This window comes from Vanessa tameamea, chromosome Z (genome assembly GCF_037043105.1).
Source record: "Vanessa tameamea isolate UH-Manoa-2023 chromosome Z, ilVanTame1 primary haplotype, whole genome shotgun sequence".
NCBI classification, from domain to species: Eukaryota; Metazoa; Arthropoda; class Insecta; order Lepidoptera; family Nymphalidae; genus Vanessa; species Vanessa tameamea.
Window position 1 is genome coordinate 14709543 of NC_087341.1, and position 19030 is coordinate 14728572.

Consider the following 19030-nt stretch of genomic DNA (forward strand, 5'->3'; position numbering starts at 1 on the left):
TAAATCATGAGACTTTTATTTTCGTCAAATTTTATTTAAACGAATTCAGAAGTAATGTATATTTTTAACTTATTATTACGTATATGTATAGAACAAGCAACGGCCCCTTAAAAAAAGAATCCCAGAAAAGAAAAAAAAACACTAAAATATTTGCTACGGTGAAGCACTTAGGTTGACGATGCATAACGCATAACTCAAAACTGATGCAGTGATTATCACGCGGAGTATATTTTGTTTCCTCGCGTAGGCCATAATCTGCTCATATTATCCCAATCTAAAGGTATTAATCATAACAAGTTGTCGCCCGCGATTTCGTTTGCTTTTTAGGCATTGGTCGTCAGGTATTAGATACAAAAAGCGTTCAAGCTTGCTTCACACCAAATTTCTTCAAATTTGGTTCAGTGTTCAGTTCAGTGGTGGATTGACCGTAAAAGAGCAATAGACAGACAGATGGAAATGTTACTTTTGCATTTATAATATTAGGATAGATTTAGTAATTTTTATATTTAATACAGAAATATCATTATTTATATTTTCAAAGATATTAGCGATCTTCATGACGTACGGGATGCGTATTTTGTCCATAAATGTGGCTAAATGTTAATCAATGTTCTGTCGCTCAAAAACAGTTAGTTATAAGTAGATCACTGTAAAATAATATATTCTTCTTAACTTTTTAAAATAAGATACTAAAATGAATTTGTTTGAGTAACTTATAAACTTTACATTTCTTGAATATACCTTTGTCAAGGTTATTAAAATAATGTTCTTGAGTTGCGCGTTCCACCGTCTTTATCGTTTTTTCTTATGCATCGTTGCGCCTTTGAGATAGTTAAATCTCGTCTCTCTAGTACACTCAATTTAGCATCTGACGAATCGTCCCCCATATACTTTAAACGAAGCCAGGGAGCTCAAAAGGAGAATATTTTGAAATTGAAATAGGCACACGCCATAGCGGTGTTTTAATAATTTTAATTGGTTAACAGCAAACAATCGAATATATATACTTTAGCAGCTGTGATATGTAAATATTAAAAAAAAAAACAACTCACTTGTTTAGGTTTTTCGATAATATTGGTACTGAATATTTATATAATCACTGTCACTCTTGGACTAAATTGTTATTTCAGCCTCATATCCTTGAGCTTTACAGGAAAATGTTCATACTTAATGATTAATAATTACCGATATCATATTAATATTATACTTAATTTTTTGTTTGTTGCGGATTCACGCGTTACGAAATTCGATGATTTAAATTGAATGCGTATTAAATTCGAATGATTTGTATCATTTATAACATGATTCAAAAGTTCCACGACAGTGGAAGTTATGTTGTTGTTCAAAATTTTGAGAAATATCTTATTATGTCAACGTAGTCGCAGCAATAATTGTAGGATCGGGTGCTTTCCAAGGAAACGTTATAAATAAAACTTCGCCGCGCTGCAGATCTTGGCTACATATAAAATCGAGTTAGTTTCCTGTAGACCAGATGAATTGCTACGGTTCCAACCGACGACGGTAGGAAGTAAATCGCATCTGATAGTTACTCCCTAGCTTATTATAAAGATAAAGGTGGTTTCACAAAAACTTCCACAATGCTCAGTGTCTTTAAACTACCATTTACATGTTGTATAAAATACTTATAAACGAATTATACTCTTAATAGCCATTTGCTATTTTAATTAATATAAGTAAGTGATAAAAATTAAGCCATACGTGTAAGTAAAGAGTGCTTTTATTATAGGCAGGAGCGGAGATGACGTGGGTGGTAGCTGATCACACAGCTGGAGGCGCCGGCGAGGTGACCGTGACGAAAGGGCAACAGGTTGAGGTCTTGGAGGCATGGGCCATGCGTGCCGACTGGTGGTTGGTGCGCGTGCCCGGTGAGCCTCCACAGGAGGGAGCTGTACCCGCCATTGTTCTCAAGCCCCAACCACATCAGAAAACTTCTCCCTCCCGTCGACCACTCAGTCAACCATCCGAAGAACCTATAGGTAAGTGTAGACTACTCGCATTTTAAATTAAATATATTTCATTTTATATAAATAATATACTTTATTCCAACAAGGTATCTAATCCAATTAGGTTTTGTAATCGTATATCCTTTATGCGTTAAGCATCATGCATTAAATGTATGTGTTGTGTTTCATTCCCGACGGTAGATAGATGGTAATTTATAGTTCGCAAAACTTGAAGGTACTACTCGTTCACTGTAACCGGCATCGCTCGCAGTCACTTAGAGCAAAACATAACGTTCGATGACAATAACCAACTTACATAAGATGTAAACCGAACTCTGAAATAAGGATTTTTAGTTAATATAAATTATTGTAATGTGATGTGTCATGTAATTTAATGTTTTTTATTGTATAATTTAAAACCATAAAACTTCTCTGTTTACACCGTTTGATTCAGGCTCACGTTATGTTTCATGATGAAAGTCGATTAACATTCGTCGTTTAAATGCTATGCTGCAAAATATACGACGCGTGCCGGCGTATGATGTACCCCAGAAATGTGAGTCGAGTGATTTCAACATTTCTTGCATATTTTTCCGAAAATGCGTTAATGTACAGTCGAACATAACAATTGCAGATGTACCTAGTGTTGGCATTAGAGATACGATAAGACTATCCTATAGACATACAAAGTATACCAAAATCTACGTAGCCTAACTAAAATATACGTCGCGCCCGATACATTCTAAAGAACGAATTCCATGTATCATTTAATCTTTAGATCAATTCGATATTGATTAAAAAAATTGAAAACCCTCATATAATATTGTTAAATTGTAAAGTAATTATTTAGTGGTGTAGTACATTTTTACACAGCTCGGGAATGCTTTTTTACATTGTTTGGTGTTAGTAAAATTAATTTAAATTATGAAATCGTAAAATAATCTCCTATCTCAGTTATTATTAAATAAAATAATAAAGCAAGTAGAAAATACAGACAGAATTTATCTGGTAAGTGATGGAAAATGGCGGCAAGCTATTAAGTTTCCGTTAAAAATAAATTGATGTAGTTTACCAGAGTAAGCGAAACGATTGCCAATAATCATTTGTAGAGTCGAGAGCTTGTTACCCAGAGACCGCGGGAGCGACGCCAAGTGCCACTCGTCAGCGTGCACTCCACATAACATTACTTAGCTTGGCACACATCCTCCTACCTCCCTTTACGTATGATCGAGTTAAATATATTTTATTGCAGTGCATACACATACATATCTTGAAGCGAATACACCATTAGTCGTTTTTATTCATAATAATATGTGTATAAGCGACAACAATTTGCTGAATTCCGAAATATTTCGATATTCATTTATATACGCTATACTTCCATAATTTATGATCATTCAAATATGCACAAGTAGTAGTTACCAAATGTTTATGGTATCTAGTAGATTTAGGAAAAATACGAAAGCGAACTTAAGTTATGTTTTTTTTTTCATTGGATTCACGAATTTCTAAAAAACTTATATTTTTACACTTGTTTGGAATGTACTTTTGTCATACGACCGCGACATGGCGTTACGGTCATGTTAATGCGTAGAACGTGCGTGCATTTACGCTGTCTCCGCCATTCATCGATTTGCGTCGCAACCATCTCGCTAGGATTTGAGCTAGATGCTGCTTAAATTCTTTTGATATTGTTGAAGCGCATCAGCGAAAGCGGTGAATGTTTCAATGGGCGTGCTAATGTGCTTCGGTCAGTCGGGCGGGCGGTGGTTACGCGCGCGCCCGCCCGTTGAACGCTCTTGAACGCATCCTGTCTAAATAAGACACGCTGAAAACTAGAGCCATAGTGCAATCGATCCATATTTAATTAATAGTATACAATTATATATATTTTATGAACTTTACTTAACCGAATAAGGAATTCAAAACATGTTGCTCAGATTGTTATGTCCATATTTTTCGAGAATACACCTATAAATTAAAAAAAAGATATTGCGAATAGTCGAAGATGGATACAAATAGTATACCGGGAAGCAGTAATAATGACAGTGATTCTGGGGAAGTTGACGAACTTTACTCGTTTCCCGTACCTTCTAGTGAAACGCCTTCGGGTCTCGTGTTATCTAGTGCACCGGTTTTCTTAAATTACACCAATACACGATCAGTATCTCTACGGTCGGCTTACAATAAAATGTCAAGGATCCTATCACATACTGTTGGTAACAACAACGTTACGTCGGGTATGTATGATTATTATATTTGTGAATTTAAATTTCTCGTAATTATAATAAAATAACATTCAATAACCTAATGATAGCTTTTCACTGACAATTTGTATAGGAATTATTATGTGACAAATCAAATATGAAAATTCACGAAATAAACTACTTAAGAATATTCTTCATAACCGTTCATTACTTGTGTATTATCAATAATACATTCGTTGAATAAATATTTCTTAGGTAATTGAAATTGATAATAATCTCTTCTCGATGATAATGTTGGTCAGAATTAAACAATTTTCGTTAAAAATTTGTCGTGGGAAGATTATATAATATTCATATAATTGGTATCGTAATTAAAACGGTGTTTTTAAAATGCTGCTGTATTCACTACACTATTGGTATACGAATGTGTGTACTTAACATAAATGGTTAAAATGAAATAAATATGGTAATTTCTAGAACCATCACCTAAAGTATGACATATGTACTCACAGTCCCGGATAAATAAAGGCAGAAGAAATATTTTATAGAATATTTATTATACAAGTTTATCACAGGTAATTGCTTTTACTTAAAAAAAAAATAACTGTTCACTGTACTAGTGTAAATACCATTTGCTTGTAACAAGTATGCGCGGTTGTATTACTTTTCACTGTATCATTTTTCATAAGTCAACTTAACATATTTCACCTGTGACCTGATTTCGATACACAACAGATATATAATTTTCAACGGCGATATTGTCATCAATTTGAGTTTTTTTATTATTATTGTTAAATAATCCTGTTTCGTTGACATTATTTATCGGATATATGAAGGCTCGACATGTCTCGGTATGGCGGTTCGTCACGGAGCGGAAGCGTCGAAATCACGTCGTCGTCACGTTACCGTAATCTCTCCGAAATGTGTCGAGCATTCCTTAATGAATAACGTAAGTGTTGATCACATTCGTCTAATAATTTGAATATGTGATCCTTGAAAACGATACACCTTTTTATTTATTTGACATGAGTATAATCGATCCTAAATATCACCCGAAATGTTCGCTCTAGATGTGCACAAAAGTGCAACGCTTTGCCACTACACGCGATACGGATATACAATAATATTATGAGTATTTACGGTTAATTAAGCCGTAATATTTTTTTGTTAATAAGGTAACCACTTATAATAAATTTGATTCGCGATCGATTCGATTGCACGTCGAGACCGGCCAATGGGACGTGTGTACGTCCGTTACCATATTTGAAATTGAATAGCAACTCGCACGGGTCTTGCACAATAATGTCCGAACTGAGGAGTCGAGTCTTGCGCGACTTCGTTTCATTTCGGCACGCGTAACAAATTTTGATGGTGAAATTACTGTTGATGGATAAACGCCATGGTGAGTGTTTACATTCATTACATAAAAACTATTTTCAGAAATCTTGTGTGAAAATTATGATTAGTACCTCGTTATACTGTTCGTATGAAATAAAGGCTCATTTGAGATATTAATATTCAAATGACTAGTATCGTGAATGCGGAAATCGTCAAACTCTAATTCCTATACAATGATCATAATTGTAAAACGAAACGTTATTATTGTGTTATTGTTAAAGTCATTTTTATCACATTAATTGTGGAATCATAAGGAAATTAGATGTTTTTCCTCGTGTTTTACGTTTAACTAACCAATGATTAATTATAATAAAATTATGACAACATAATATTAAAATAACAAGTATGTCGCTCCAATGTTTGTATAATTTGCCGTACGCACTACTCACAATGTGAACCGACCTGATTCAAATTGTATATTTAAATAGTTTCATTCACAAAATGTTCCCCTCTCCCGGCAGCTGGATGTGATTAGATCGCCGAGTGGCTGTGACTCGAACAGTTTTGTATAAATAAATAGTTTTTCTTACAGCACTGCGAGTTCAATGTATGAAGTTGTCTTGTTTATATCGACACATTGAATTAATTATAACGGTGGCAATTTTTTACTGATGTTTCTTACAAATGTTTTTAATCGAGCTTTTGTTAGGTTTGAAAAATATTAAAATATATATTATTATTTATAATAATAGGATACTATTAGGATTTCCGGTATTTTTTTTTAAAATAATAGATATTATTTAATCGAGTCGAGTCTAAAAGTAATTAACATAGATTATGTTTATTATATTACGTTGTGGATGTAAAAAATATTTGAAAGAGCCTAATTTCTTAAGCTTTTCCGTGTTATAAATTAAAAACTTACGGTCAAAAAAAGTAAAAAAAAAATTGTAAAAACAATTGACATACATAAGCTTATATCCAAACGTTGATAAAAATAGTGAATTGACACTGTTAAAAAATCCCAAAGCAAATAACTTTTAGTTGTATGAAATAATAAGGATTTGGTTTTTTGAGGTCATAGGGTCGCCGTAACTTATGAAAGTTGGACGTAAGTTTCGTATCTGTCGACAAAATTTATTATTTATTAAATAAACTTCGAAAGTGGTGGTTGACTCTCTCAAAACTTAATTATTGACTTGGAAATTTTAAAGAGAAATAATTTTAAAGCATATAATAAGACCTGCATGAGGTTTTAAATTACATATAGGTTTACAACGTATATTATAATGTTATCTCAATAAATAAATCTGCTCTTATCCCATTTTCGGGTTCGCCGCGGTGTCTGTTTATAATATTGCATGAGAAATGATCCGCCAGTCTCCGAGCTAGCCGCTCGCCTGACAATAACGCCTCCTTAGAACAATCCTTGTATCATTGCTGACACGTAACTGTTTTTGCTATTGATATCGACCAAATCAATGATTCTAATATTCCTTAATCAGCTCTCACGACACGTACTTGTTGGCTATGGTTGGATAATTATTTTTTGTTCTTATTTTAACTAAATGCTAAAGGCCATACGATACGAAACAGATTCTTAAGTCGAATCTTGCTCCAGGTCGGCGACACGACCGTTTGGCGCCACTAGCTCCGTTAGATTTATTTTTGTTTAATATATTTTAATCCAATAATAAGTGTGTCACGATCTCTTTATGAGAGACAACATTCGTTTTATCTTTCGAAATTCTACTGTTTATATTAAGAATGACTAGTAATAAAACAGTTGATTTTGAAATGGTCACCTATTTTTATTTTCTTCATTCTTCTTGATTAAAATCAATTCTAAACGGAATCTGGACTATTTGCTCGATCAGTTTCGTAGTGACCTCTTGTTCTAGAAAGTTCAAATTTGTTACGCTTCACAACAATGTTAAATAGAATAATCATTTTACGTTTAATAAGTACCGAACAGTGTTCTCAAAAATAAATGTGTGCCAATGAATAAAAAATACCTAACGGATTGCGCAAAGCAATCCTTGCGCACATGTCAAGTTAAATTTTAATATTACATATATAGTAAATGACACAGAGATACAGTTATATAAAGCGTTTTACCTACCGCATAATATTATGTCAGACTTTTGTTGAAAGTATTTAAATATTTTTGAAGTCAATAAAAAATAATAAAAAAAGGTAATCCATGAGTTTATTCTGTCACAGAAAATTAGAGCGTAATCGTTAATTTGTTTTAGACCTAGACAGTGTTTCTGCGACACACCTTTAAATTGTGGACAGCTGGATATGTGCTATTGCTGATTTTATTTCCACTAAAAACAAAAGATTTTGTATAGCTTCAGCATATTGATCAGACTAGCAGGCTTACGTGAATCCACAATAAATAAATAAACGACCTAGTATAGTATAAATCTTTTTATTTTATGATACCAGAATGTGAAAAACATTTATAAATTAAAAGTGGGCAAAGGCCCACCATTCCAACTCGTAACTCTAGCGCGTATTAATGAAACACAGATAATAGACTCGTTTGACACATACACATTTTTCTCATGACGTTTTCCTTTATCGTCGACCAAGACATGATTTTCAAACACAAAGTTCGTCAAAAACTCGGCTACCTTTGCCCGGATTCTTTACGCGGTCATCTCGATTCGTATTTATAAATATTATTATCAAATGTACTTATAGATAATATTTATTTTGTTATTGCTAAGTATTTTCTGTTAACCACTTTGTCCTAATGATTGTAAACATCTCATTCTAAATATAGTAATTAGTAAATGTCTTATATTTACTAATCATTACTCGGTACAAAACATTAGTGTCAAGTAAACAATATTTGGAAGGTTTCTTGTGAACTAGCCTTATATGACATTAAAATTATGCAGCCGCTGTTCATGCTGTTTTATGCAAGAAGTACTTTTGCTAGTACACGCGGAGGACGTATTGTCTTCTTAAAAGATAAGGTCAGGGCTTTATCCCAGGCGCGATTTTCATGACGCAAGCGTTCCGGAATTCAACCTTAACATTGCTTCTGATGAGCGTACTATAGACGTCGATTTAAATATAACTTCGCATCTGTGCGAGTGCGGCCGAAATACGGTACCATGGACCAACGCTTAGCCTTCTTTCGACTATCGTAACTACCACTCTGACTCATAAGACGCAGTACTTTAAATGTAATAGAAGCTTACGGATATGCATTAAACTCGCACAACCTAATTAATAGGAGCCGAGCTTAGCATCATAGAGATAAGCTTAAAAGCTTATCAACGCTTACGTTGAAAGATAATTGAAATGCCGATGTTTATATACGCAATATATATCTTTTATCAAAAACTATACACCATGCAATGAATGCTAACTCTTTTCGTGTGACTGACTATATTGTGATTATCGATTTTTTCCTACGAACGATTCACTGACACGGGATAAAGAGGCGACTTTTAATAATAAAATCATTCAAAACTTTTGTGCTTGAACATTCACCGCTGCTACAGCTGGTGATCCTTGCGCGAGCCAGTGTACTTACAGGTCCAAGGAACGTACCACCTTACAAGAATATATAGTGTTAAATCGTTATAATTTTATTATTCTAAATAGAAACTAGCACCAGTTAGGTTTAATTTACGGAACCATGGAGAAATAATACGTATATTGTAATATTTTACTAAAACTGTTTGAGCGTGTACTTGTTACAAAACATTCCTCGGCAGACATTAAGTTATCTCTTATCTTCTTTTAAAAAAAGAATGCGATTCTAAATTCTTGATTTATTTTCCTGTACTATATTCTGTCCTGCTCGTTTAACTTTAGTCATTACACAATAAAGTTTATGAAAGCAAAAATGTTGCTTGCTTTTGATGCGACTATTTTTGTATGTATCGGGAGTACGTAGATACACACAAGGGCTATGCTGATGGCTATATGAAATCCGAGCCTTAATTAATTGAACATAATATTGCTCCGTCATATACGCCCTAGCAATTTAAATACATGGAAACGCATTCAGCGGTTTGAGTCTAAGCTTCCATTTGGCAGAAATTATTTAAAATTTTTGTTCACTTCGCTCGAACGGCACCGAATGAATATGAATATTCGTTATTTTAGTCGACAGCAAAATAGAACAGTTATTCTCAATTTGGATGTTTTTGTGATTGTGAACCGATTTTTGTACTTCTTTTGTGTCCTTTTTGAAATTCAAAGAAATTTAAAGTTCCATTTTCTAAATATGGAAATGTCACTTGCTTCCTGTAAATACATTTTAGTCACAGGGCTTACTTCCACTTGATATGTTAATTTATTTAAGCTCGTATCATGTGTTAATGCGGACCACTCGACTTGGCTTTAAATCGTGTTGCGTGCAGACAGCATAATACAGTTAAATGGTCTCTAGTCCCATAGGCTTTGCATTGTAGTCAGTATTATTACTATTCAAATGAACTTTTAAAGTAGCCTGTTAATGTCTCACTGCTGGGCAAAGAATTCCTCTCAATTTTGAGAAAAATTCGATTTTACTCCAGCACACTGATTGGATTGGGATAAACGTTGCAGCATTACATCCGCCACTTGCATTGATGAATTCATTGCTCTATCCGGGTTAGAACTAAATGGGGACTGCACAAATATCGAAATCGATACTTCTATTCGGCGTATAAATTAATCAAACCGATGTATTTTTATTTACCAAAAAATATGAATGTTATGGGCAACTAGTAATATCTACTTGTAATGATTATGACAATCAGTCAAGATATTGGAATTTATCAAATGGTGATTGCTTATCTTAATATTCTTTACAATTTTGGCGATGAGTAAATGTAAAGTTGAAAACGATATCAAATATTTGTCATTATTTTTCGAATTGTTAAATCCCGCTATATAATAGTTTAAATGAGTCTGACGTTGTGTGAACTCTTGTTAATAGTTTGAAAGTTTCATTTAAAATTCTCGTTATACGTTTTAACATGGTAAATTAATTAATATGATATACTACGCTTCCTCGGCGTCATTAAATATGTGTATGTGGTTTAACGTGTCATTTTTTATTTTTTTACTCCCAAAAGCATTGACTAATATTTTCAGACTAAGGCACACAACATTGGATCAAGTGAACGGTTGAAGTAAATAAATAGGCGCGTTAAAATAAAAAAAATACGCAAGACCTACATAGCGTCCACGATTAATAAAATCGTTTAAATAAATCCCTATTTTTATTTAGAAAACTAGTATAGAAATTTAATAACATACACATTTCTCTATAAGAATATCTGTGTCGTTGCATAAAGGTTTCACCGCACTGCGGCGGATCCAAAAAAGGGGCTAGTAAACTTGAAAAGCAGGTAAATAAGTCACTAAAATGTCAATAAATCACTATGTCACTTAAACCAGTAATTGTGATGACGAAACCTTCTTATTGAGCGTTTCTCTATTTCTGTCAGATGTTCGTGATATCAAAAAGTTTATAGTAGGTATACCCGTAAGGAATATTATTCTGTTTACAGAAAATTTTCTTTATTAGAAAACATTTTTATTTATTTATTGAACACATACTGAAATATTGACGCACAAACCAAAAACATAGGTAATATACGCATAAATATTTACTCCCCTTATTTAAAGTAAGAGCCCATAATCTTTTTTTTTGAATGGCGCTGGTGATGCCTCTTAAAAAACCGACTTCATCATAGGGTATCATTATTTTTGTAAGATTTCCTTGATTTATTGTATAATACACGGTCGCTTGGGAGAACTCTAGATGCCTAAAATCGATAGTAAAGTGTTTATAATTTTATACTTATGTTTGGAATTACTAATCTTATAGATTTTATAAATTTCAGTGCACTCCACTAACATTGTTATTTTTTGTTGACAGAAGCTTCGTCTTCGGAGCCCGGTGTAAGTGCTAATGCCGCAAGTCCTGGCAAACACAGGAAGGGGATTATTCCGTAAGTGCATATTTTACCATACCACTTCTGATGCTGTCGCTCATGAATAATAGTAGTTCACTTTTAAAAGGCTTAACATAAAAATTACTTTTATAATGTGTCAAATATACTTGTTACAAAATCAATGCTATTCAAGATTTTGAATACCTTCCTAAGAAGGACAACGATCAATAAATTAAAGATTAAAGGGCTTTTCGGTTTAAATTATATTACGTATATGTGGATGATTGCTTTCAGTAAACGATAAATTTACGTGAAAGTGCTACATAGAAAACATTACTCATCTAAAGTAAGGATTTCCGGTTAAAACAATAATGTTATCAGCCTTGTGTTTCGGTCTCGTTTCCCATTAGTCACATTTTATCTTGGTTCATGTTACTCTTCGGAGTCAGCGTCCCGAGATGAAGCGAATACTCGGGACACAAATTGTTCGGCATACGTATTACAATTTATGCAATATGAGTGCAGTTGTTTGTCAAACAACAAACAAGCTGTCTGATCTAAGAAATAATAGGAGACATTCCTTTGTTTTCTTTTCTCTCTCACACGTGTTTTATTATTTGAATCTACAAAGTGTGTAGTCTTCAGCTATTTCACAGATAAGAACATAGCGGGTTTTACGTGCAACTGCCATGCAAATGAAACATTACGTTAATAGTAATTCAACAACTTATACACGAACAAACAAACGCTTCTGTTATTAATAGTGTAACATGATTTATATCAAAAAGGTAACTTTTCTTTTCTATGTTGACGAAAAATAAAACAAATTGTTGAAGATTAGTCGTTTAATCCCTCGTTCATTACGTCCCTTACACCTCCAGGCGTATGGACGCGTGATATCGCATACGTTATGTTCTCCCACCCGACAACGGTGCCGTCCTAAGCCTAGTGACCAGCTTCACAGTACACCCTTGGGCCAGACTTTTATCCTGACCGACTGACCTTTGACTCCCAAAATAAGCCTTCAGCTTCACCCTTCCAATTCATTACCACTGTTAAAGCTTGTATGGCCAACGTTATACACACAACGAAAATAGTAATATATAATCGTTATAATTATTGGTAATATATTTTTGGTATTAAATGATCACAAGCAGTGGCGCAGGTTTAAAATGTCGTTAAAGTAATAGAGTTAGTGAAGTATCGTTCCCAGCCTATAAGAATAGGAAGGGAGCACTCAAGAAACCTCTGTCTATTTATTGTTTCATCCTGTCGTTATCACCGTGTATCGGGTGCACAATAATATCTACTCTCTGCTTTGTCTTTCAAAGCGTGAGAATGTAATCGTAGAAAGGAGAAGTAAGGACAAACTATATACACGTGTATTATAAATGTTTTTGGGTGTGTTTTCTCTTATAAACACTTTTACATCTTAGATGAACACGAATCCGACGATGTATTCTCCGTCATATCTGGGTCATCTTGACTTTATATATATATTATATACGTATTTTAAATATTTTTAGGGTGTATTAAAACTACAGCAAATGACAACATTGAGATGTTTATTCCAACCAACCTGCATCGCTGATGAACTTCTGCCTAACTAAATCGCAACTTAAAACGTATATTTAATTATCATACACTAAAAACTATCCGTGTAAGCGAAGGTGGGCCCGGGAAAAATAATAGTATTGTTTGCAATAAAGGATATTGTTTTAATTACTGCTAAACTGAGTATATTACATATATTATTCATTAGTAATATGATCTACTTTCAGCTCCTGTTGGTAACTGTGAATCCTTTAAAATATTAACTCGGTATTAATAGACTAGCGTACCTGGATTAAACGGATTGTAGCAACGCTTTAACTAATTAATTGGAAGCCTGATGGAAGTCAGTTAAACTGAATATTGATTTTTTAATATTTTGAAATACCACTTCGTATATACTCTATGCAACTTGTATTATATTTCAATCGCATTTATTTAACTAACTTAGCAAAAAGTAAATATTTATTTCAGAGTATCTTGTAGTATTCGTAATACGATGTGTTGCAGTAGTATTCCATAAAATAATTTGTTTTGAATCGATCTTGTACGTTGGTTTCGATTATTGTTTAATCTTATCGGTTTCAGTATCAGTATTTGCTAAGTAATATAATTTAATAAAGCATAGTGATAAGTATTAATGACGTGATTTATTGTAATAAGAACACGGTATCCGCTCTTCAGTGGATGCGTCATGGGAGTGGACGTTTGGTTGCATTATGAATTTGGCGATGGGCCCAGTGCGCGCGGCGCGGGCGACGCGGCGGCGTGCACCAGAGACGCGCGCGCGGTTCTAGCCCGCCTGCCCGTGCTCGCCGCTCGCTCCCCGTGTATCGCGCTCTCGTCGTCGTTAATGTTTTGCGACGCGCTTCCTGTCACCTACCGACCAATAGATTACAAAATTATCGCCGTAATCTTGCCGATATTACTCGTCCCTCTTCGTCTCCGACTTGTTCGTCTACTCTATACGCTACGAATTTGTGATAACAATGTTTGCACCAATGGAGTGATACTATTTGTATGTCGGTTTTTAGTGAACTAAACGCAGTAGACTTGCGAACGTGATTGTCTGTGATGTGTGCTATGTTATATCAATATAAGGATGTGGAGTCAAATTGTTTTCTCCAAGTGAGTTCATTGGTACCATTTTAGTAAAAAAAATAAAAGGATGTCGTTGATTTCAACATTTTAGTGTTTTGTTATAATCGAGAAGTCACTGATCTAGCCACCTCTTACCCTGAGCTATTCCTGTTGTTGTTTTTTTTTCGGGCGATATAATCAAGATTCCTAAATGAAGTATTTCTGAAGAAAATGATGGTCGTAATGGAAAAAATAAAGATAGTTTATACGTTATCTCGACTTAAGGACTTGTGTAATATATGACGTATGCATTCAGAAAAACAAGTCTTTCTTTATGTTATACATTTTTCTCGTTAAGTATCTAAATTGATCTTTATTTTGTTTTAGTTATATTACTTCATATAATTGGGAATTGATAAAAAAATGTAAGGTAATTTTCGAAACTCTGCTTGACATGTTTACCAGGCGCTTCATCGCCGTTAAGCGTTGATAATAGCGATTTCCACTCTACGAGAAAGCGTCGTGAGATGTGTTCCATTTTTAAAACGGTAATTACGTTTTATATGAGAATTATGGCATTTGCAAATCCACTTTTGTTAAAGTAGAACTACAGCGTAAAACGGACCAACGACATATTAGATATTGTTTATGAAATTAGCAGTTGTAAAACCTAAACCTAATAATGTTGGCAACGTGTCCATTCCCGTGCTGCGAAAAGCCCATGGAGACATTGATCCCGAACCGCCTGCACGCTTAATGGTGGTGTCGTATTTGCCGTACCATAGGCTTACCAGAGTCTAGTCTCCTTGGAGAATGGCCACCTGCCTACCTGGAGATCATCATTCTTGATACAAGTTGAAGTTATATTTTCTAAATAAGAGTATTATTCACCTACATACATACGGTGCGGAGTTTCCACACTTACTGGGATAGTTTTGCTCTCAGATAGATGTGTTAAGATATTTTAATTCAATTAATGTAATATTAATAATTGATATTGAACTACGCACGGGGATTGTTTTTTTATCTTATCGATGTTCTTAATCTTTTGTTCGCTTATCAATTGACATCGACTGTATGCTAAATAAAATAAATATGTCCCTATATATTTCTCGAACCCCTTACATTAAACTCTGTAAAGAGATTGTATAGTTACACAGTACTCTTTCTTCTTCTTTCGAATGCCAAATTAATAATGATAGAAAGAGAGAAAAGAAAAAATAATTCGTTAAATTATTCCCGCTTTGTATCGTCTGTCCATATAGGTTAATATATAATATATAAAACTGTTTTGTATAAGAATAAAATTTTTAATTGAATTTCTCATACGTTTATCGATAAATACCAATGCTTAAAAAATCAATGAAATATTATATAAATAGTGAATAGTGGAGAAAGGAATTTTCATTACGATCTGTGGATACGATGAAGACATGTTCGAGGGTTTATTGCATGCCTGCGCTAATAGTATATATGTAGTATTTATATATTGTAAAATTCAACACGTACATTTAATATAATTAAAAATGATTGCATTCATTGTAAAACTATCAAAAGAAAATAAGAAAACACCGTGAATCGGCCTAGTTTCCATTTCATAATAATTAAAATGACTTTAACACATTACGTAGGAGCTGATAACGTTGATCGCAGTGCCGACCCAATGAACGACACAAAAAGAGGCCACCTTTATGTATCTTTTTTAAGACGTTATATATTCATAGTTTCACTTTTTTAATTTTACGAGCTTGACTGCGTCGTGTTTTTCAATTTCATACAAAAATAAAGTAAATTAATCTCGTTATTTATATACTATGAAATTAGTGGCAAGAAACTCGGATTCAACTTGTGTGGCTTAATATTATGTAGTGTGTGCCTAAACTAAACGTTTCTCTGAAGTCGGGAAGTCACCTCACAGTTTGTAAGACTCACGAAACAAGTACGTACCGGTGTGCATGCCTCAGACGAACATGCCCTTGGATATATTAGTTACTTGTATTGTCTCTTGCTCGCTTATAGAGTAAGAAGATACTTACCCCCTTACCGAGAAACGGTTTTAGCGGTTGTAGGTATATAATATGTTATAACAGTCACGCAATACTTTGTCTTCTTCAGTCGAGTGTCAAATTACTGATGACAGAAAGAGAGAATGAGGTGTGTAATTTAACTATTTTAATTGTAAGGTCGCTACAATAATAATCTGTAGTAACATACTGGCAGTTATTTTTATTTTTTATTTTATTATAAGTGTATTTTCTCATTTCAATATAAAAATAACATTCTTGTGTATTAATTCACGCTTTGTATATATTTGTTAGTGACCTACCAAATACTAACTAACATAACATACTCGTTAACAATAGCTCGTGTTGTATTCATGTTAACAAGTTGAAATCCTGAGGAATCGAGAAGCTCAGACAGTATAGATTTCGGAAATAGCCAGTGTTACACCCTCGTACGACGTCGGTCGAATCTAGGATAATAGGAATAAGGGAATAGAGACCGCATCAGTGATTCCTCACGCACTTGTGCATTATGTGCGGTTTGATTGTCTTTGTAATGGCCGCCGCAGATATATACATACATATCTGGAAAGTGAAATAGACATATTGGGCGAAATGGTCGTCATGTAGTAGTAAATATTCTATATTTAAATCACTAATGTAATATGAATATTATTTCTCCACAAAGTGGCTTTGTAATGAGATAAAGTGTTGAGAATCAATCCGAGTGATGCGGTTAATGTATAAAATTACGTTCACGTATTTTGTGTAAATAAATCCAACTAGCCGCCCGCCACGTCGTCTCTCGGGCTCTTATAAATCTCCCATTATTTCTTATGTACAATATAAATCATCTCTCTAAAACTATTCGATAGAAATATATATATATATATATATATATATATATAAATTCGCAAAATGTAGTTTCTGTCTATCAGTTATAGTTTAAGCGTTCGTGAAAAAAGCGCTCGAGCATCGCAGTCTGTCAATTTGAAATCTATTGAACGTGAAAGCCCTATTTCAATGAGATTACTGAACGGGTTTTCCATGGTTCCGGCTATTAAATAAAATTCCTGCTTTATAATAGTAGTTCAAAACTCGATTTTTTGCTTAGAATATTTTTAGTTAGTATTTATTCAATTGACATACAACAATTTGTTTATTTGACGAGTGTAATATTTTCAAATTTATTAAGCTTATAATAAGATATATTTTCATTTAGAGTTCATTTAGAATTTATCTTCTATATGTATGTAGCTCCGTTGATACTTCGCCCTCTGTCGCACAGCTGAGCGGGCGGGTAATAACATTACAAAGTAGACTTGTTTTTATTATATTTTTTATATATCTATTATTTTTAGTGTCACTTGTTATTCGTAGGAATATCATTTCTATTTAGACTTGCTAAGCCATACCTTGTTTCAGAAGAAGGTGGATACCACGACCTAGCAAGTCGCAGGCAAAGGGCGAGAAGACACCAGGCGGCGCTAAATCTCCTGCTTCTGCCGAAAAGCCTTCCTTGAAGAAAGTGCCATCTGAAAAGAAACTCAAGGTATTGTGCTAGTAGTTCAAATACACGCTAGTCCAAAATGACAATATATGGTAACACCTAAAACTCAATCAAACAATAGAACATACATAGTATTAAATACAACTGGTAATTTTTTTTAATTTCAGTCAATTTAGTCCAGTGCGTATCGTAACAGTGTTCAATCTTTATTTAGTTGCGTGTCTGAGCTATTCAGACGCACACATTATGAGTATATTATTCATATTGATATTTCTATGTTTACGAAATTCCGTGTGTGTGTGTGTGTAGCTACCATACGCTGAAAATGCGCGCGTAGAAGATGGCGAAGGCAGCGCGGCCGCGCTCGACGATGCGGAGGACGACGCACCCGACCTTGAACTGCCGCCGCCCATGAAACCGATACAGGTTAGTGTTACCACTCACTCGTGTTGAAAATAGAAACAATTCTTTTCCAAACTGAACATTAAGAGTTTTACGCTCTAATGTTTCATTAGGTATAAGATAAGATCCCCGTTACATTACCACTGGTAATGTTAGGCAGTGAGTAATTTCATGCTTGGCAAGACGACACGTACTTACTTAAAAAAACCTAATTCAAACTCGTGAATAAATAAATAAATGCTTATTATAAGTAAACAAAAACGTTATCACTAAAATATGTCCTTAAGACATCTTACGATAAGTCTCCTTTTAGTGTTCAAGGCAAACTTTCTTTAGTCAGGTTAACAATAGGTAGCAACCTTTGTTTAATGCTTAAACCTTCACACACATCATGAGAACGTTTCGATTACCGTTTCGAACCACATTTTTTGTTTTCGAGTATTCGTCACTAAATATACAAAAATATGTATGTTTTAATTTGTGGACTAACAGACTCTCCAGGCATAATACGTCATTGTACTCGGACCTCGGCATTCTAGGAATGTAATGAATTTATACTATTCAACGAACGACATGGCTTTCGGCTGTTGTAAGGCGATAAGCGTAATTATCCGTATTCCTAAAATGCTTTACTGGTTATAATTTGTAGTATTTATTATTAAACAATTATTTTATTACAATTTTTATACTATTCTATGGTAATAATTTAAAAGTGAAGTGTAAACTCGCATCTTGCTGAAAGTCCTCTTAAATAAAATTAATGCAAAAGGTGGTGTATACCTCACACACATGGCAAGATGAAATCCGCCACATGCACATTATTGCACGGCATTTCCTTCAGCATCGAGTACTAAATGTTTTATAGGCACAAAACTCATTACTGTCAGGATTAGGAACTCGCTACGACGATTAAGATCTAATACTTCTCTACTAGCCCATGCCGTGATTTTAGATTTAATGGATTTTCTAATGAGCAATAATTGCATCTGACATATGGCCTTAGTCTATGAAACATGCCATTTGTCAGAGGTTAAAGGTGAATCGAACCCTTACGTTTAAAATT

The 19030-nt window shown here is 34.0% G+C and overlaps 1 protein-coding gene across 1 annotated transcript in view; it reads left to right on the forward strand.

Moving 5' to 3' along the window:
* LOC113404153 (triple functional domain protein) overlaps positions 1-19030 on the forward strand; it is a 79349-nt gene that overhangs the window by 41129 nt on the left and 19190 nt on the right. Inside the window, exons 30-33 of the mRNA XM_026644949.2 lie at positions 1748-1997; positions 11406-11478; positions 17484-17607; positions 17875-17991. Of these exons, the coding sequence (XP_026500734.2) occupies positions 1748-1997; positions 11406-11478; positions 17484-17607; positions 17875-17991 (564 nt within the window). The remainder of the gene's footprint in view (positions 1-1747; positions 1998-11405; positions 11479-17483; positions 17608-17874; positions 17992-19030) is intronic.